A 22,213-nucleotide genomic window follows, 5' to 3' on the forward strand; every position below is an offset into this window, starting at 1 on the left:
ATTTGATCTCACAAGAGCCCCACTTTTGCCATCACTACCCAAAATATTTAACACTGACAGGCAAGGAGGCCGAACAAAAATTCACAGTTCTGACAAAAGCACATGAAGCACACAAAAGACCAGGCAAAAAAAAGTGAAACAAAGGGGCTCTATATACAGAGTGGGGGACTGGAAACACCTGGGGAAGATAACGAGGGGGAGGGTAACAAAGGACCACAGGTGAGAACACTGATGACAGGGCGGGGCTAGAGAGGAGACAATGACAAAACAGGGCCACGTGCTTAAAGAGCACATGGGGGAAGAAAACAAACAGGCTAGGGAACAGAAAGAAACAGGTAGGCAGAAAGTCAAGTCAGGAACAGCAAGGACGGAAAAAGAAGGAAACAAGACATACAAAGGTCAAGGTCTGACAGAACTACATAAAACTAAATTTAGACACAGATAGCAATAGATTTAAGATATTTTCACATATGAATACATGTAAATACTGTTCTATTACAAATATAGCTCAACTAAAGCCACTGCCTGTTCTTACAGCTGCCCAACTCAACTGCACGAGAAATAAAAGCATTAAAACCAGGACCAACAGGTTTTGTGACAGTTTCTTCCCTTAGGCCGACAGGCTGCTGAACAGCCAATAGCACTGTACATATCAGTTCACAATCCAATTTATCTTACCTTTCTCACTGCACAAGTGAGATATCACATCACCCCCATATGAACTCAGCCTGCTTATTATCAGCTTATTACTGGTGCAAATTGAGAATGTTGGAGTAAGAAAACACTAAAGTGTGCAAGACAGAGGATACACAGTTATTTTCAACTCCAATACTGGTGAGTAACAGCCTTAAACAGTTATTCTCTACCCTCAGCACAACTGATCTATTTCTTCTAAAGGTTGATAATGAGGGGTAGGGTTGGAAAAAATCCACAAGAGATGTAGATGTTTTTTTTAGCCCTAGGTCAAACATTAAACACACTAAAAATGGCTTTGAATGTATGTATTGCTTCATAACAAGTATTCTCTATAGTAAAAAGGGCAGACCCCAGTCATCTAATGGCATTAGAACAGATAAGACTACTTAGACTTAACCTGAGCTGCAGGGTAAACCTCTGGAAACCCTGGAGTTATTTCTGATGGTTGTTTAAATTGATTGAGGAGATCATGAGTTTGATCCTATCCTCTAACCGTTTTCAACCCAGTGTTACTCTGGGAGTACAGATTCTGCAGCTGTTAAATATAAATACGTTGCTTTAAGCAATGGCCTTGGATAAATATTTTCATTGGGAGGCGATTTTAAGCCTGCTGACTTTACATGAACAACCACAGCCTCAAATGTATTACCATCTAAGAAAAACATACAAGAGACCACTTAAAAATAATGAGTTTCTTTGATTTTACCAAATTAAAAACCTCTGGAATATAATCAAGAGGAAGACGGATGATCACAAGCCATCAAACCAAACTGAACTGCTTGAATTTTTGCACCAGGAGTAAAGCAGCATAAAGCTATCTAAAAGCAGTGTGTAAGGCTGGTGGAGGAGAACATGTCAAGATGCATGAAAACTGTGATTAAAAACAGGGTTATTCCACCAAATTTTGATTTCTGAACTCTTAAAACTTTATGAATATGAACTTGTTTTCCTTGCATTATTTGAGGTCTGAAAGTTCTCAATGACAATATTTGTATTTGGAATTTGGAAAAAAATGTTGTCTGTAGTTTATAGAATAAAACAACAATGTTCATTTTACTCAAACATATATCTATAAATACCAAAATCAGACAACCTTATTCAGAAACTGAAGTGGTCTCTTCATTTTGTTCCAGAGCTGCATATATAACTTTTAACTTAAGCATTGTTAGAAGTTTAAACCCACCTCAGCATGTTTTCAACAGTACTTTAATTCCTAATAGTACTTTAACACTGTCAATTTTTCACCCCTATCCATCAGGGTAAGACTACATTGTAGTTTGAGGTTAAATGGTTGTAAAGACTCTTCTACAGCTCTGCATAACACTGTGTGTGCATCTTTTCTTTTTCAGCTCTCGCTCTTTCTTTTTGCCCTAGATCAACCTAAACTACGAAGCCTCACCCACACAGAAACATAATTGGTATACTAAGCATGAAGAGAGGTTGTGTTTGCTGTATTTGTCACTCTCTCACTATATGTGTGTGTCTTTCCCTTTGTTGCTAGGACTCTCTCTCACTTGCTTGAACAAAATAAATATTTCTGGGATATTGTATATAAAATTTTAGGCTAATAATATAAATGTGAGAGACTCCCTGAACTTCCAAGACAGGTGGGATCTTTGCAAACTCTGCATTTAAAAAACAGACATCCAAACAACTTCTAATAACTAGCATCCTCAAACTTACCATTTCAAAGAGTTTCTCAAACATCTCTGCCAAAAAACCCTAAACCCTAAACTATAGTACCCAAAACCCAGAGCCACGTCCCAACCTCAAGATCTTCTAAAAAACAACTTTAACCCTTGTGTGGTGTTCATATTTTTGTTACTCGTTTACTTTGTTACTTGTATTTAATTCAGCAAAATTAAGCAATTTTACATTAAAATGCTTTACACATGCTCGCTTCACCTAAATTGCAAGCAATATAAACAGCTTACATGGTTAATATTTGCCCTTTACCTTTCTTATGTTACATTTCTTTTAAAAAGTGCTACTCTTTTTTTATTAGTTTTTTAATAAAATGTTAAAGGGTGTTCAGTGTGTGTTTATCAAAAATGTGTTTTGATATATGTTTTTCACAAAAAAATGAGCCAATGCCAATGAGTTTGAGTTAGAAAAAATATTTTTTTTTGTATCATTTGATGAAAAATGAAAACGGGTCCCACAGACCCGAACACTACACAAGGGTTAAACTCAGCTAGCCAAAAATGTCAAACTTGACAACCCAATTACCACAAACGCTACCATCTGACATCCTTCATTTACTAAACTCACTCCAATCCTAACCCAAAAGTCATGGTTTTGCAATATATAAACTGAATTGATCACATAGTCTTACTACATTAGGGAATGACTTTGGAATACCCACACCTGTATAAGTTGTCAGGTGTTATCTTGTGAGTAAGGTTGAACGCTGGCCATTGTGTTTATGGCAAGGCGATCTGAAAACAGTTGGTGCTCCATTTCCAAGGTTTTGCAGGAATTTACCAATTCTCAATCCACAGAATCACATGTGTACCAGGAACATGTAATAGAAGCCATTACCACCCACAGTGGACAGTGCAGTTGGTGGTAATGATCATAACCAGCTGTATCTGACTAAAACTGTCATATATTCTATATTTAAATGTTCTACCACAAGCCTTGTCACATGCTCCTTGCTATATTTTTCACATTAAATTGTGGTTCGAGAGCAGATGCACCGAGTAAACTTGACTCGATTTACAGCACAGAACCCATACACCCACTACTGAAGGCTGTGAGTAAGTGTCTGTTTTGATCTCCACTGTACTGTGTGTGTGGTCTGTAAGCTGTAGCTGCAGCCTGTCTGTCCTCCACTCAAATAGCACTGTTTTTCCTCTCTGTTTAATCAGCGGAATCTGTCTCTGCAGACAGCGTTTGCTTCTAGCACACCATCTCATCCCGCCAGATGCACTTTATTCTGCTTCTAATGAAAGATCATCTCATTTGCTCTCCCACCATACTCTTCCTAGACATGTCTGCCTTCAAAAGCCCCCACACAAATGGCTGACCGAAGCATGACACACAATTGCCAATAATGCACAGAAGAAACACAAACATAGTTAATTAACTGTTGTGTTTTATGAGAGTATTGCAATATTCAATAGAATTATTGAATACATTTCTCATAACTGAAGGCCAGAGTATCAGACAGACATAAAATACATAACATACAGTACAACATGACCTACAAGACGTACATGACTTGCAAACAACCCATCATCAACTATCAGTGAGTAATCCAGCATGGAAAAACTGCTAACCGGATTCAAGGCTTCTAAACCATTGACTGCTTATTTACAAGAGAAAAGTAAGGAGGGTGTTATTTATTCATTTGCTCACATATGAATTTTAGAACATTTTAAAAATGCCCAGGCCAGATAGTATTAATGAATAATAAAAGGTATTTTTATGTGAGTAAAGGTGTCAAGCTATCAAAATATCCCCCAAAATTGATCTAATATTCCAAGATTCACAGCATCTCTTAATGGCCAAAGTTTATTTCTGAGTGCTGCTGTTAATTCAATGCATTCACGCTAAGCAGGAAAGGCAGAATTCCATAGCTATTACCATTGATGATATTGTATTGACTGAAATCTCAGTATTTCCAGGCAACTTACTGCACCAGACTTTGAGAAAACCACAAATAATTGAGCCAACTTTAATTTTTTTAGTTCAGATAATACATATTTTACATGTATTTAGATATTAGGTCTCACTATATTAAATATTCACTTTATTTGGCTTAATTTAGGTTCTATGAAATGTCCCTTAGGACCAATAAAAAAAAAAGTTGTATCCATGACACATTTTGCATTAATCAAATTCATGATTTACTCACAGTCACAGATTCACCCTACAGCACAAAACATAGCAACTTGCTCTTATAGCCTTTAACACTGAGGCCAGGCAGTTAACTATAATATAACTCATTTATATATCCTAAGAGAAGGCAGCAGCTTGTGGAGAATGACTACACACTGATGGTGATTGAGAGGTAGGAGAAAACGATGCCCAATATGCAAATAGTTTGACGGACATCAGGTGAAAACCCCTGCAGAACTGCTCTGTAGACCCTGTTCAACAACTAAAAAATGTGAATCTGAGCGTGTGCAAAGTATTTGGCTTGGCTTTAACTAGGGTTCAAGTATCAATTTCTAAATTTTGCCAAAACAAATTATTTAGTCAGGCCAGCTTTTAATGTTAGTGTTAATGTTAGTTGAGGCGACTAATTTCCTACAGTTTATGGTGCAATTAATTATTATTATTTTTTTTAAAGGGGTATCGTCTAAAATCTCTAAACATGCAAGGCCAGGAGTGTTCCTGGAACAAAACATGAAGCCACTTATCTAGAGCAAAACCTGAACAGAAAACTGAATCTGTACGTTCCTACCTGTAGCCTCCACCATGCCTTCCAGAATCACCACAATCTCCAGCTCCTCCTTATTCAGGCTGGCTTTGTTGATCTCCCAGAAAGGGCTGTGCTGGTTGATTTCGTGGCAGATGATGAGCGGGGACACCAGGAAGAGGCGGTCGTCGCCTGTGTCATAGCCCACGTTCATGTCTGTTTGGTTGAGAGGGATAAACTCCCCCTCCTTGGTCTGTTTGGACTTGATCAGTTTGGCTCGAATGGAGGCCTCCACTATGTGCGAGTTCCTCAGGTCCCCCACACGAAACATTAGGCACAGGCGCCCATCGCGCACAGAGATCACAGCGTTGGTGGAGAACACCAGCGTCTCTGCTCGTTTCTTGGGCTGTGATATCTTGACGAACATGCAGCCCACCATGAAGGCATTCACGATGGAGCCCAGCACCGACTGCACCAGCAGGAGCACGATGCCCTCGGGACACTTGTCTGTTATCACCCTGTAGCCATAGCCGATGGTGGTCTCTGTCTCTATGGAGAACAAAAACGCAGAGACGAAGCCCTCCAAGTTGTTGACGCACGGCGTCCAATCCGACTCCCCTATGTGCTCCAGGTCCCCCCTCATGTAGGCGATCAGCCACCACATGAAGCCAAAGAACAGCCACGTGACCGTGTAAACCAGTACAAAAATGAAGAGGTTGAACCTCCACTTCAGGTCCACCAGTGTGGTGAAGATGTCCGTAAAGTATCGGTAGGTCTCCCGGACGTTGCCGTGGTGCACGTTGCACTTGCCGTCCTTGCGGACGTAGCGCTGGATCTTGCGCTTGGCTCTCTCAGGGTCCTGAAGCTGCTTGGGGATGTCTTCTCGGGCCTGCTTGGGCAGCCGAGGCTGTCTGACCGTGATGGGGCTCTCCACATCCTGCTCCATTGGGCCTTTGGGAAGGATCTGGGCCTGGAGGCAAGACACATGAGAGGAGATATGACCATATTGTAGTACAGTTTGAATCACTGGCTTGCTAACCCTGACCCAATACCCAATTGGATCAAATTTAAGTTTAAGGGTAATGTTAGGATTAGAGTTCGGTTTTAGGGTTGATTTAGGGTTAGGGTAAAGGTTAACACAAGAATTGAGAATCATTTACATTCAGTTGAGGGTGTAGTTGCATTTAATAGATATTCAGTTTAGTTTTGTTAGTCGAATGTCAGTTGAATGTTTGGTGAGAATCTATATGGACCATCCAAGTTAACTGATACCAAAACTGGCAATATTGTATTTGTATTTTAAACAGTAATGCTGCTGACACAGAAGGCATGTTCTACTGATACTGACCCAAAAACCAGTAGAATCTGATGGAAACGTCATCCTGTATCAGCTCCTGTTAAGACATTTTCAATACAAATCTTTAGTTTTTTTTTTTTACCAAGTGGTGTTTTATTATATTAAAAAAATGGGCCAAAGTTGGTTTGAACTACTTTAAACCACTGACCAAGTAGAATCCAGAACCACAACTTATTGAACCCCAACGAGATCAACGCCAAAGTTTCTCGACCCATGCAGTGGGTTAAATATGACCATTCTGGTTATGAGGTTTCCTAACAACTCCTGTCTTTACTTCTGAGTTATCGTCACAGCAAGCTCTTCGCTAAACAGCAGCTTAATGATGCCGAGCGCTGCTGCTTCTTCTCAGGAGGTCGCACACAGGAAGGAATAAAAAAAACTCTTTGTCTTTTACTAAAAAAACAACACAGCAAACATTCTGCAGTGCTGCACACAGAAAGACGTATTCTTGCAGATGTAAGTGTGCCACTGAATGCAGAAAGCAGTGGTTGCCAGTGCCGATATGATACGAGCTCTGCCGAGGTTAAGGTTGGAATACCAGCTGTTAAATGCCACCCGTTGATCAGAATTCAGAAGAAAGCAACTGGCAGAATTTGTGTTTTGTGACTATTTCTGAACGTGCTGGGTGCTTCTCATTTTTTCACTGATAAGTCAGTGTGACCTCGTTCTGTCGTTCCATGATTAGCACAGCTGCAGCTGAATTTACTTTAAAGGCAAATTGGTCAAAAAGAAAAAAAATAAATCAGCATGCCTGGCTGCCTAGAGACGACCTGCTCTTCAACACAATTTTATTTCAATCTTGTTACATTTTTTTTTGCATGGTTCATTTTATAACAGACATGCTGTGTATTTTTCCTGAAAGTAAAACTGCCTTTTTCTGAGGAAAGCTGCCTTAATGAAGAGAACGATATTTTTCCTTGCCAGAGCAGTTTTTTTAGAATTTAGGTCCAAACTCCTAATGAGGAAGCCTTTGGCGAAAAGAGGCAAGAAAAACTCTCTAAGAGAATAACAGCATCGACAATGACAATGAAAATAACAGAGAATAACAAAGAGCCAAAAGGGGAAACCACGATTCCATGAGACCAAACAACAAGAGGTAGAATAAAAACTTGTGGCTGTAAAACCTCACATGTGCCATTGGCCTTTTACCTAGACTTACCATGAGAACATGCACAGTGTGATGATGATGGTTAAATAGGGAGATGCAGTCACTCAAGTATTGCCCTTTTTTTGCGGAGTAATAGACATGCTTCTTTAAAGTGTCAGTTTGTATGTTTTTGGTGAGAATGTGTAATTACACTAACTATGCAGAAAAGTACTTTTAAAATGTGCACAGGAGCGTGATGTCCTTTCAGCGTGGATGAATCTGGTGATTTGATTTGATGCGTGAATGAGTAGGTGAAAATAAAGGTTGGTTGATTAATTGATTGACTGATTGATTGATTAATTAATTGATAGTGAGGTTTAACAATGGCCAGCATGCTCATGACAAGGCAACATAAATTATTGAAGTTTAAATAAGACCTGATCGAGGTTGTCAGATGGATGGGACAGACATTTTTACCATTCCTCTATTGACAATCTCACATGTGTACCAGAAATGCATCATAGCACTGTGAGTGGTAATGGTCGTGACTGGTTGCATCTGGCTGGAAGTGTCCATGTGAATATGTCCAACTGTCCATATTCAAACCAATCTAGCAGACATTACATCCACATCCATTTATTGCATATCCCACAGGTCAGTGTATTGTTCTTTACCTTCCATGGCATATGGCATAAGTCATGGGACACAATACTAGTTCTAGTTCCAACGTTTTTGGCATGTCAGAATGTATTTAATCATATAACGTCCGTTGGAATGTAAGATTACACATGGCTGATCTTTCAGAAGATCTTTCAAAGCCTGGCATCCATTGTAGTCTTTATAAATCAATACAGTGATAATCAAGTTTACTACTGATGTGATGATGTAGCTGTGCTTTAGTAGTGAGATGGTTTATTAAAGTCATTATTAAAGAAAGGATTTCCCCTTACCTACATTTACATTTAGTAATTCCCTTCATAATCTACTGCTTGTTACCCACAAACAGCAGATTACCTTAAACCCATTCAGAACTTTAGCTCCTCCATTTGTTAGAGAAGGAAGAAAGTTAATTAAGACAGTGAAGATATGCAAAATTTTCATGCTCATATTTAATTTGCTGGAGCGAGTGCGGCGGCATGCAGGGTTTTGGAAGTAGAGACGCTACTTCATAAAGTAAGTAATTAAACTGTAAATGGCTTTCCTGTGATGCCACTGCCCAGGTATTTAGCCACAAAGACACACAATTAAGACTCCAGTTAGCATGAAAGTGACTATCTTAATCAATACTTTGGGACCTAGAGAATAACATGCAATTAGTCTTTCCCTCATTTAGAACTAATATCTTTTTCATGACTATAATTGAAGCGGAGATGGCATGATTAGCCGTGGCCGTGTATGACCTGCAATTTCGAGCCCATGCTTCTGTCTGCAGTTGAGTACCTAAAGGCTTGAGTACTGAAGGCACTTCATGACTTTTAAATTTGTATCAGATTATAAACAGACTGGGTGTGTCACACTTCCCCGATGAGATTTCCTGATTTCTGTCATGAATGAAAAAATGTCAATCACACACTAAACACCTAGGATTTATACACTACAAGCCTTAACATGCTGCTGAACTGAACAGAACACGGCCAAACCACATGCCTCAGATATCTAGGGCTGTGTTCACCCAGCATCATGTGTTACACAAAGGTTTTATCATAAGTAAATAGCAAAAAAAAAAAAAAAACACTTTCAAAAACAGGGCGAGATTGTAGGTTCAGAGTTTTGTGGGGTGCTAAACACCCAATGAACCCGCTGCCACTGATCCCTCTTTAAAAACAACTATAGCAGGGGTGGGTGGATCATATCAGAAGGAACAGAATCATTTATATTCAATATAGATCAGATACACAAACTATTATGCACAGGGGACAGGTGTGTTACTTTCATTTTAAACATCTTTTCAGCAGATAGTAAGATAAAACCTTTGGGCACATTTTTAAGTATATTTTTCTGAAACATTCCTTCCACATTAGTTGTGGGAGCATTATCTGATACACACACAGGCAGTACTGACTTATATTAGGGGTGCTTGAGTGGCCTTAAAAGGGGATAGTGATTGGATTTTCAAATCTGATTTACTTCATTTTAGTATGTGGTATTAACATCCGATACCTTTATGTAAAAATGCCGGTTTTTGGCTCTGAGTGATCCAGCGGGCTAATATGATCAGGAGATCGCTGGTTCGAATCCTGTTCATGTAGCTTGCCACCAGCTGTCGGAGCCCTGAGGGAGCACAATTGGCCTCTCAACACATCACTCCAAAGGGTGATGTCTGCAGCACAAGGCATCTGTGAGCTGCTGTATCGGAACTGAGTTGCTATTCCTACTATTGCTATTCAGCAATGCTACATCAGCAGCAGTTCAAAAAAGAGGCGGAGTCTGACTTCACATGTATCGGTGGAAGCATGTCCTAATCTTCATCCTCCTGGTGTGTTGGGGCATCACTAGTGATAGGGGAAGTCCTATTGAGTGGGTTGGGTAATTGGCCTTGGGAAAGGGGGAAAAATGGAAAATTGTGTGGCCACCATTATTTTCCAGCACAGAAAAAAGGTCAACAGACTGATTGAGGGTTTCAGCAGAGGGAGCATGAGGTAACAGATCTGATAAAAGACAGCTTCAACCACTCAGTGTTTCTAATGAAATGGCCAAATGGGGTCACAAGACATGAATGCAGTGTCAAAAGAACATAAAAAGCCTAAAATGAAAAGTTTGAAGAAACCAAGGGTGCGAAATAAAGCTTTGTTCGTGGCTGAATAACAAACCTTTTTTCACAGAAAGCTCAAACACCGTTTAGGTACTGTGATACTTGCAAGAATGAAACTAAAACTTAACGTGAAGCATTGCTATTTCACTGTTTCACAAGTGTCAGATACAGGTCACATAAAAAAAAACAATGTGGTGAGAAAAATCTAATTTGGGCCACTTTTATCTGCTGTGTGAATGTAGCCTATGAGACGCTACATAAACTTAGACCTACAACAAACATGGACTTGCTATTGTCGTTTGTGCCACCATTTGCTTTAACTAAAAACTGAAGAAAACGTGAGAAACATAGCTTTGGGTGAGGTTGAGTGTGGGAAGGTGGTATTATTATGGTCTGTACAGACTGCAGAGGGAACATAAGGTACACACAGCTCATATACATGTACAATGCAGATATTTGCTTCTTATATAAATTCCTGTTCTATCTGAAAAGATGCTGCAAAGCGTAGTGTTATTATTATTTATTTAATAATAATAAAACATCATGAAAACTGCACTTTTTGTGCTTAGATTTCATTCACTACTGATGAGACACTCAGGCCCCGTCCACACGAAGCCGAATATTTTTAAAAACTGAGGTTTTTGTCTCCGTTTTTAAAATTATCTTCGTCCACAAGAGCAGCGTTTTCAGAAATATCTCCGTCCACACGGAAATGTCATACCACTCAAAAATGCTGAAATGAACAGCGAGAAATGTCATTCCTCAGCAACAACTACTTATTTTTTTTAATTGTCCCACCAATTTTTTACCGTTCGCGGTAGGGTCTGTACCTCCGGACAGGAGGATCGGAAAAAAATGCACACAGCGCATTTCAGTAACGTTACCTCCGCTGTGTTAGGTAATGTGAGAGTAACGTTATATTAAGCTGTGAACATGTTATTAATCCACACATTGCAGAGAGAACCGAACCAATCCAACGCTGTCCCTGTTTCAGGACGAATCTTAACGTGGCTTAATGTACCAAACAACCAGAAACAATTCTCAAAAATCTCCACCTTGGAAGGCATTTTCGAAAACCTCCGTTTTCAGTGACCGAAAACGCCGTTTTTATGTGGACGGAAGGCCAAAACGGAGACAAAAACCTCAGTTTTTAAAAATACCTGGGTTCGTGTGGACGGGGCCTCAGATACAGTCAGAGTATACACTCGTAGGCATTTTAACAGTCCAGGTAGGCAATTTTATTTAAAGATAGCTTTCTTTTAAAGGAGAGTTTCTCTGTTTTTTCGTATTGATTTTTCCAGTGACACCAAAAAGATGCAGATTTAAACAGTACTTAAAGTAAAGATTTTTAGGAAAGATCGAAGGGTGGCTTGGTGGTGTAGCAGGTATTGAGTGTACTGCACAGCTCCAGGGGCCTGGGGATGATGTCCAAAAATCTGACACTGTGCCCCTTACACACTACTCGAATTTCTATCTATTAGTCAATTTCAACTAGGGATGCATAGATAGCATTTTTTCCAACCGTATAAATATGTGCATTTTTGTTCTTGCTGCTACCAATACCTACTTACAATTAAGCAATCAGGAGCGTTATAATAGTAACAGTATAGATGTTTGTCTAAAGAAGTGCAATAAGTTGTACCTTTTGATATTTGCTGTGACATTTTGAGTCATATATTATTTTTACTCTATGAACGTATGTTTGTTACATCATCGTGATCATGTGACGTCAGGACCACATCAGCCAATCGAATGGGACTTTCAGGAAAAAAACAGAAACACTGTGGACACTTTGTGATGGATGTTTACTGGGGTTGAAACTGCTGTGTCTACTTAACTCATTTACCTTCCAGCAATCTCTCTCTCTCTCTCTCTCTCTCTCTCTCTCTCTCTATCTCATTCTTTCTCTTGTGCCATCTACCATGCCGTGTATCTGGGTCTGGGACTGAACGTATACAAATTCTGAATCGAACGATGAAGTTGCTGGAAACAAAAATAAGCTTAAAAATAAAGTTTAAAGAAACCAAGAACGCAAAACAAAGCAGAGTCCAGAGCTGAATAACAAACTCTTTTAACAGAAAAGTTCACATGCTATTTAGGGCTTGTGATTCCTAAACTTAACAAGAAGCATTGCTGTTTTGCAGTTTCACACTGCAAACAGTTCAGACAAATGTCAGATATAGGTCACATAAAAAATGGTGTGAACAGCCTAAAATAAACTTCAGATGTGATAAGAAAATCTAAATTGGGCCACTTTTACCTACTGTGTGAACGAAGTCTATGAGATGCTACATAAACTGAAGAAAAGAAAAAAGATCTGGGACTGAATATATCGAATTCTGACCTGAGTGATTTGCTGTTTTGGAGATGCATGTCAGTTTCACAGCACAAACTGTTTGGACAAATGTCAGATATAAAGAGTGAACAGCCTAAAATAAAAAAAAAAAAACACATTTAGTGAGAAAATCTAATTTGGGCCACTTTTACCTGCTGTGTGAACGAAGTCTATGAGATGCTACGTAAACTGAGAAAAAGATCTGCTACTGAATATATCGAATTCTGACCTCTAAGCACATGTTGTCGATACAACAATACAATAAAATATTGTCATATCGCCCACCTCTAGCTATTTGGATGGAAGATGAAGGTAACCAGGCAAAATATTTGTTTAAAAAATTACACTGACATGGCAATATTTACTGAGCTACACATACTGAAGTAGTGTAAAATGCATGTGTAACACAACAAACATGCCAGATGTCTCGGTGTGAAGTTGTAGAGGTTACTAAAATAGTCCTGCGATAATCCATCACATCATGCAGCTGGAATATTCACACAGTTTCTGCAAGTTATACAGAAGTAATGGAGTGTTGATAGTGTGTCAGATAGAGGTCCACACATTTTCAATCAGGGATAAGTGTGGCAATGCAGCTGGACATGGCATAGTGACTGTGTCTTCAGAGCAAGAGCTCTTAAGACAGCATGAGCAGTACACGGATGAGCATTGTGCTGTTGAAATAGATCAAATCAGAGTGTGATCGATTCATTATTTATTGTTCCTCAAATAAAAATCTAATCAAATCAGATTTATTGTGTTTTTCACGAGTGAAATACTTGAGTGCAAGTTCCCACAGTATGCAGAGAACAATATTTATAACATAGAGTAGAATAAGTAAAAATAGAAAATAAACAATTACCGTACTTTACAGACTATAATGAACACTCTATTATAAGGTGCACAATCAGTGAGCGTCTTTTTTCTACTCTATTTCTATACATAAGGCGCACCAGATTTTAAGATGAATTTTAAGCGACAACAGTAAGGAACAGGGGTGTCGCCAAGCTTCCCTTCTAATGGGGAAGTAGGGGAAAGTGCAAAATAAAACAAAACTGTAATTCTTAAAAATATATATATGTATATTTTAAAGTCAAACGAGCACTGGATGTTAATCTACACAGATTTCTCTCCTGAAAACTGTTTATTTGGATGAGTAAAGTGATTCTGTTTATTTACAGTAAGCTTAGATTTCCAAAGTCTTTAACCGCTAGTTGAGGTTAGCAACGCTTGGAGCTATCAAACTCTGCCAGGCACCGCAACACTGAGGAACCCTGGGTGTAAACCACATAGTAAACATGCAGACTAAAGTGCGATATGCTCGCCTCTGAACAGTGAAAGAGCTAGCGATGCGTTTAGCGGCTAATGCTAATGCTACTCCAGACTCGGTGCACTTTAGCGGAGTGGCTTTACTGCTCCTTAAAACCTGACTGGTAGAATTCATACATAAGGTGCACCAGATTAACAAGGCTCACTGACGATTTTTGGGGAAATTAAAGGATTCTAAGTATAATGAGAAACTATGGCAACTTAAACAGCATACACAATAACACTATTAGACACAAGGATTCAAGGAGATTTTATTGTCATTCGCATCACATGTGGTACATGAATTGGAACGAAATTGTGATCTCACGATCCAGTTTTACACCCAAAGAGCTGTTATTAATAGATATATAGATAAAAAAAGAATACAATAAAAGAAATAGAATATACAAAATAGATAGATAAATATCCCAAAGAATTAAGGCAATGCACTGTAGATGTATGTTAAAATATAACTAAATATACATATATTACAATGCTATATACATGTGCAAATAATCTAGAGTATGTGTGTGAAAGTGTGGTCCAGTAGGTGACAGAGTAATTATGAGTAAAGTGCAGGTGCAAAATGAGTTGTGTGGGAAGTACAGGGTGCAGAATGCTGTATGTGGGATACTGTAAGTATGGGAAAGTCCGATAGGTGCAGTGTGAAATAAAGTACAGGGTGCAGTGAGTTTGAATGAGATGGCAGTGGGGTGGGCTGGGCAGAACATTGTTCCACTGGCTGTTCAACAGCCTGATCGCCTGGGGGAAGAAGCTGTATCGGAACTCGCTGGTTCTGTTTCTTAAGCTTCTAAGCCTCCTTCTACTCGGCAGCTGTGAGAACAGGAAGTGGCTTGGGTGGGAGGGGTCCTTCATGATGCTTCTAGATTTCCTAAGGCAGCGGTTGGTGTATAAATCCAGAAGATTTGGGAGTTTTAAACCCCGGTGATGGTAACGTTTATCTTTATTCCTTTAAATAGCATTGAAATTCGACAGTTCCTTCGGTGTGCAACTCATTTTGCAACTACTCCTTTGACTATAAGTGTATACTGTGAACAAGAACACTTGAGTTAATAGCTTGAAGCTTTGGAAACACACTTTGGCACATTTTTTGTGCTTAATGCATTTTGTCAAACATTGCGGACGCAAATGGCTCCCGCTTTGTAGAACGACTCTCCAGCTTTTCAAGTGAGGAAACTGCCTTTTCCCAATCCAGCCCCCTGCGCTGGGTATTTACAGCTGCCCCCACCCGCCTGATGCTTTGCATTCAGAGTGTAAAAGAGACTGTAGAGCTTGCGGATTTTGCTGTGTGGAAAATGCACCGAGGCTTGGGGAAATTAAAAGCAAGGACACAAACATCATCTCTATTGCATCGGCATATCACTTCAAATGTGCTGTGGGGAGAGAGGGGGAGCGAGGGAGGGAGAGAACGAAAAGAAGAAAGGACGAAAGAAATAAAGACACTCTTGTATGACTAATTCCTCTGTCACTAGCTGCCGGCAGCAATGCAGACAACATGCAGGTAATTCAATTAGCAAAGGATTCTGCCTCTTACACACACACACACACACACACACATATACACACACACACACGTATACGCACACACACACGTATACGCACACACATGCACTCAAACAGATGAGTGTTGGCAATAAATCATATTCACTGCCCTCCAAAGGGACTTAGGCCTTGAAGTCAGACTCCATTGTTATTTTGCAAAAAATAAAAAAATAAAATAAAATAAAAACCTGAATGTGGTATGAAATGCAAATTATTCAAACAATCTGAATGACTACCGTTTTACCCATAGTTTTGCAGAAAAAAGAATATTGGTGACTAAACAGTAATTAATACAGAAAGAGAGACAGACAGACAGACAGACAGACAGACAGACAGACAGACAGACAGACAGACAGACAGACAGATAGATAGATAGATAGATAGATAGATAGATAGATAGTTAGATAGATAGATACTTTATTGATCCCCAAGGGGAAATTCTAGACTTCCAGCAGCAGGTATGTATAGTACACAAAGTCACAAAATGATAAAATATAACGATACATATAAACACAATCAAATAAATAAAATAAAATAAATACAATAAAATAAAAAATAGAATGTAATACTTGCATTAGTTGCATATTGTCACTATCAGAAAAAAAATAATCTCCATTTTTAGTGTTTTTACTTTTTAACAAAGTATGAATCTCGCAGCCGTTCTCAACCTTAACAAGCTTAAAGTGTACTTGTCATATACAGTACCAGTCAAAAGTTTGGAAATACCTTAAATTTAGGTGCATGATGGTTTTTTATCATTATTAAATGCTTTGCATTGTAGATTAATACTAAAGCCATCCAAACTATGATGAAAAACTTAATTGCTCAGGAATTATTTAGAGAACAAAAAAGTCTTAAACAAACAAGAATATGTTTTATTTTTTAAATTCGTCAAAGCACAGCTGTACTGAACTGATCAAGAGATAATTACGTGAATTTCTTGCCACTTAATCCTAATGTGTGTTGAGAGCATCAGTTCTAAAGTTGTGAAGAGGTAGAATTGGTATACCTTGAATTAGAATTAGAATATTTGATATATATATATAAAAACATTAAATAAGGTGTGTCCAAACTTGTGTAGTTTGCAGCACTGTTCATAGTAATACACAGTATATGTAACAGTGTAACAACAGAAGTAACAGTGAAATGTTCTTTGATTTGTGTCACAATTGTATGATGGATGGACCAACAGAAATGCTAAAACTCTATTTGCATTAACATCAAATAAAAGATAAGGAGTTTTTTTCCGCAGTTCTTGGAGTTTTGGAGATAAGCAGTTTTTGTCTGACAATAAAAATATGCAATTTTCTGGAATTTTCTCCTACATTCGTTCACACCCTTCTCTAATGCTTTACCTCGCTTAGAAGGAGGTCTTTACCTCACATGCTGCTGCTGTTAGCTGCAGTGTCTGCACCATTTAATGCTGAATGGAAAATTCATGTATTTTTCAGATGCGCTGTACGTAGTGGAAAGATTAATCACTGGTGGGATCTAAGCGTTCTGATCCCATGAGTAGGACCGTACTTGAACATTCCAATTAGATTGCTGCTGTCCTTAGAAAGTTCAGAACAAGAACAAGAACTGACAGATCAAACAAATGACAGGGAACACATTTCCATTTTATCCTGTACAGTGTTTTACAGTGTTCTTCTGCACTTTCACTCTTTTTGAAATATCTGCACATCTGCAGTGAATCTTACAAGACAAAAGTCTGGACACTACTTCTCTTTTTATGTTTTTATTTTATTTTTTACACTGTAATTTAATACTGAAGTCATTCAGACTATGAAGAAACAAATAAGGAATTAATGTAGCAAACTTAAAAGTGTTAAACAAAGTATTTAGGTGGCTCTTATCTGTGGTTAAGCTGTTAATTTGTGGTTTCTGAGGCTGGTAACTCTGAGGCTGATCATTTATCCTATGCAACAGTGGCAACTCTTGATCTTCCTTTTCTGGGACGGTCCTGATGAGAGCCAGTTTCATCGTAATGCTTTTCATAGTCTTTCATGGGATCATTTCAAAATTCTTGAAAGATTTCTTAAATTATTATTTTTTTCTTTATTTAGTTGAGTAGTTCTTACCATAATCTGGATTCAAACATTACTTAAATATTCACTATTCACTGTATACCAACTCTATCTCTTCACAACTTTACAACTGATGCTCTCAAACACATTAAGAAGCAAGAAATTCACATAATTATCTCTGGACACTTCACTTTTAAAAAGATAAAATCTAAAAAATGTTATTTATTTATTTATTATTATTTTTTTAATTTTTACTAAATAATTCCATATATTTTATAGTTTAGACGACTCTAGTGTTAATCTACAATGCAGAACATTTTAAAGTAATAAAAACACACTTAATTTAAGGCTTGTCCACACTTTTGACTGGTACTGTATATTGTTCTAGAATCGTCTCACATTATATTGTTCCAGAATTTGATCTTCATTTCTGTCAGGATTAGACCCTGGCAGAGAGACGAGGAGGCGGACGTAAACACAGGTAGGGCGAATTTATTAAATAAATATAAACAAATAAACAAGTAAACAAGAAACAAAGAAAAACAAGAAACAGAGGCTATAAAACTAGACAGGATGAACTTAAACAGGGCAAGGGAATAAACTAGAAAACTAAACAGGGAACTAGAAAATAAACAGAGATAAACACAGAACAAGGGACTCGGGTTAAGGCTATGGAAACACTGAGATCAGAGAAACGCAGAAGGACAGACAACGGGAGACAGTGCAAAGACCGACGGCCACAAAGTGGTAGACGAGGGCATTTAAGGAAACACGAAACACTAGAATTAGAAACACCTGGGGAAGGGGCGGAGCTACAAATGAGACATGAGGTAATGGAAAATCACAGGCAGAACACAGGGGCACGGGTCACGTGGGACAACACAGGCACGAGGACAGACAGGAAACAGGGCCAGGCGTGACAGAAACCTCCCCCTAAACGCGCAGCTCCCGAGGCGCGTAAAAACAAACCCCGGGGGCTGGCGGCAGGGAGAGGCCGGGGAAAACAGGAGACCGAACGGGAGACTGGACAGGGAACTGGACAGGAGATGGAGACAGGACAGGGGACAGAGACTGGACAGGGAACGGACACTGGACGGGGAACTGGACAGGTGACGGAGACTGGACGGGGAACTGGACAGGTGACGGAGACTGGACGGGGAACTGGACAGGTGACGGAGACTGGACATGAGACAGAGACTGGACGGGGAACTGGACAGGTGACGGAGACTGGACGGGGAACTGGACAGGGGACGGAGACTGGACATGAGACAGAGACTGGACGGGGAACTGGACAGGTGACGGAGACTGGACGGGGAACTGGACAGGTGACGGAGACTGGACATGAGACAGAGACTGGACGGGACCAGACATGGGAACAGGGACTAGAACATTGACAGGGACGGAAACAAACACAGTAACAGGGACAGGAACAGAGAAACCACCGGGGACAGGAACTGGAACGATCACAGATACGGGGACCAGGACAGGGAGAGACAGGGGTACAAAAGACATAGGTGGGTGCCCAGGACTGGCAAAAGTCTGTGGGGACAGCCTGGGCACATAACAGGGGGCAAAGTCAGGAGGCCTTGGAGCAGGCCTGGAAATACGGGGCCTGGGCCCAAACATAGTTCTGGGAGCTGCAGGTGCTTGGGCAGGTGCTGGAGCAGCTGGGACTGCTGGTGCTGGAGCAGCTGGGACTGCTGGTGCTGGAGCAGCTGGGACTGCTGGTGCTGGAGCAGCTGGGACTGCTGGTGCTGGAGCAGCTGGGACTGCTGGTGCTGGAGCAGCTGGGACTGCTGGTGCTGGAGCAGCTGGGACTGCTGGTGCTGGAGCAGCTGGGACTGCTGGTGCTGGAGCAGCTGGGACTGCTGGTGCTGGAGCAGCTGGGACTGCTGGGGCTGGAGCAGCTGGGACTGCTGGGGCTTGAGCTGGAGCAGCTGGGACTGCTGGGGCTTGAGCTGGAGCAGCTGGGACTGCTGGGGCTTGAGCTGGAGCAGCTGGGACTGCTGGGGCTTGAGCTGGAGCAGCTGGGACTGCTGGGGCTTGAGCTGGAGCAGCTGGGACTGCTGGGGCTTGAGCTGGAGCAGCTGGGACTGCTGGGGCTTGAGCTGGAGCAGCTGGGACTGCTGGGGCTTGGGAGAGCGGCGCGGCCGCCGCTGCAGTCTGTGAGCGCGGCGCGGCCGCCGCTGAAATCTCGGAGAGCGGCGCTGCCGCCGCTGCAGTCTGTGAGCGCGGCGCGGCCGCCGCTGAAGTCTCGGGGAGCGGCGCGGCCGCCGCTGAAATCTCGGAGAGCGGCGCGGCCGCCGCTGAAATCCCGGAGAGCAGCGCTGCCGCCGCTGCAGTCTGTGAGCGCGGCGCGGCCGCCGCTGAAGTCTCGGGGAGCGGCGCGGCCGCCGCTGAAATCGCGGAGAGCGGCGCTGCCGCCGCTGCAGTCTGGGAGAGAGGCGTGGCCGCCGCTAAAGTCTCGGAGAGCGGCGCGGCCGCCGCTTGTATCAAGGGGTGCAGCGTTTCAGACGCGTGCTTCACGGGGCGTGGCAAGAAGAGATCTGACGCTGCAGCACTGGAGCCCGAAGCTGCGGTCGAAGTGAAAACCCGGACTGGATTCCTACTCTCTCGTGCAGAGTCCGGCGTGAGGAGCGCGGGGAAAGTCTTTGACCGCGGCTGGCTCGCCGCGCAGGGGGTCTCGGAGCGCGATTCCACTGCCACCGGTTCGGCTGCCACCGCGAAAGACACAGAGCGCGGATCGGCAGCTACCGTGGGAGGAAGGAGCGGCTGGCGGGCTGGTGTAGGAGGGCAGTCCTCAAACTCCTCTTCACTGGATGCAGGTGTGAGGAGATCGGAGTAGTCCCAGGAATAGGACTCCTCACAGCCTGCATCCATGCCACCCCCGTCCTCGTCGGGGCGAGGATCGAGGCTGACCGCACACAGCCCTAGCGCCCCCCCAAGAAAATCCTCCCCGGAAACGGGCTCCTCCTCCGGCTGGCGGGACCCCTTAAAACGTCTACCCCGAGGCCTGCGGCGTCCTTGGGGCCTCGGGGATTCCAACGCCGGAGTCCCGAATGGAGCATGGCGGATCGCCATCCTGGAGCCAGTCAACGGGCTCCCCTCGTGGGTCTCGGTGGGCGCCACTGCAGCTGGGCTGACGGGCTCCAACCCGAGGAAAGGCGCTGGGAGCGGGTCATCTCCCCGGATTTGCTCGGCGAGGAGGCGGAGATACTCCAGGTCCGCCTTCCGAGCAGCATACCACTGGTTTATTTCCATTAGGTCGGTCTTTTTGTCAGGATTAGACCCTGGCAGAGAGACGAGGAGGCGGACGTAAACACAGGTAGGGCGAATTTATTAAATAAATATAAACAAATAAACAAGTAAACAAGAAACAAAGAAAAACAAGAAACAGAGGCTATAAAACTAGACAGGATGAACTTAAACAGGGCAAGGGAATAAACTAGAAAACTAAACAGGGAACTAGAAAATAAACAGAGATAAACACAGAACAAGGGACTCGGGTTAAGGCTATGGAAACACTGAGATCAGAGAAACGCAGAAGGACAGACAACGGGAGACAGTGCAAAGACCGACGGCCACAAAGTGGTAGACGAGGGCATTTAAGGAAACACGAAACACTAGAATTAGAAACACCTGGGGAAGGGGCGGAGCTACAAATGAGACATGAGGTAATGGAAAATCACAGGCAGAACACAGGGGCACGGGTCACGTGGGACAACACAGGCACGAGGACAGACAGGAAACAGGGCCAGGCGTGACAATTTCACTTGTTTTTTTTTTTACATGTTTTATAGAATGTTGTACAGTGCTCTACCACAATTACATAGTTCTAGAGGGTTTTTTGCTTTTTTATCATACTTTATCAAACAAACTTTAATATCAGTCATAACCAGATAACCAGAGTAAATATAAAAAGCAACTGCAATCAAGCTTTACTGAAAACTATTAAACAGTCTTTCTCATCTCTGAGGAGATTTTGGTCCACTCATCTACTTTACAGAATTGTTTTAATTTAGACACATTGGAGGTTTTTTAGCATAAACATTCTGTTTAAGATCTTACCACAGCATCTCCATCAGACTAGGCCACTCCTAGTCTTTTTAAATCATTTTATTTAACTCAATGTATTTTTAAATCAATGTATTTTAAATCATTCAGAGGTGACCTTGTTTGTGTGTTTTGGTTCATTGTCCTGCTGCAGAACCCAAGTACACCTGAGCTTGAGGTCACAAACAGATGGCCGGATATTCTCCTTCAGGATTGTCTGGTAAACAGCAGAATTCCTGCTTCCATCTATTTCAGTAGGATTTTATCATTTAAAAAGTGCTTTTTATGCTTACTCAGGTTCTATTAGTCAGATAATATTTGTTTATAATTTGTTTAAAAATCTGAAAAATGTAAGTATGATAATACAGTAAATCTGTACTGAATATTGTTAAATAATTATTTCCATGTTTACTGTTTTAGAACGCTCTCCTGTTTTTACATTGTTAAAGTGTTATTTCCTCTACATCTATTTAGAATTTACCAGAATATTCTCTCTGTTCCATTAGTTCTATAATGTTCTAGAATGCTTTTTCATTAATAACTTTTTCACACTGTTAATGAAATTTCTATATGTTATTCTAGATTACTCTCTGTTTTTCCACAGTTCTAATATGTTACAGTCTTTCCTTCTCTTCATAAGAAAATCAGTCAGTTCAAATTGTTCTAAAA

The 22,213-nt window shown here is 41.2% G+C and overlaps 1 protein-coding gene across 2 annotated transcripts in view; it reads right to left on the minus strand.

Moving 5' to 3' along the window:
• The window catches only part of kcnj6 (potassium inwardly rectifying channel subfamily J member 6), a 102,738-nt gene that overhangs the window by 33,086 nt on the left and 47,439 nt on the right, over positions 1 to 22,213 (minus strand). The window contains exons 2-3 of one of the 2 annotated variants that reach the window (XM_022681416.2): positions 6,411 to 6,456; positions 5,108 to 6,032 (exon numbers count right to left, since the gene is read on the minus strand). In XM_022681416.2, coding sequence (XP_022537137.2) covers positions 5,108 to 6,032; positions 6,411 to 6,443 — 958 coding nt within the window. In that variant the 5' untranslated portion in view covers positions 6,444 to 6,456. The remainder of the gene's footprint in view (positions 1 to 5,107; positions 6,033 to 6,410; positions 6,457 to 22,213) is intronic. The other variant, XM_007247282.4, reaches the window with a different exon arrangement.

This window comes from Astyanax mexicanus, chromosome 20 (genome assembly GCF_023375975.1).
Source record: "Astyanax mexicanus isolate ESR-SI-001 chromosome 20, AstMex3_surface, whole genome shotgun sequence".
Lineage (NCBI taxonomy): Eukaryota > Metazoa > Chordata > Actinopteri > Characiformes > Acestrorhamphidae > Astyanax > Astyanax mexicanus.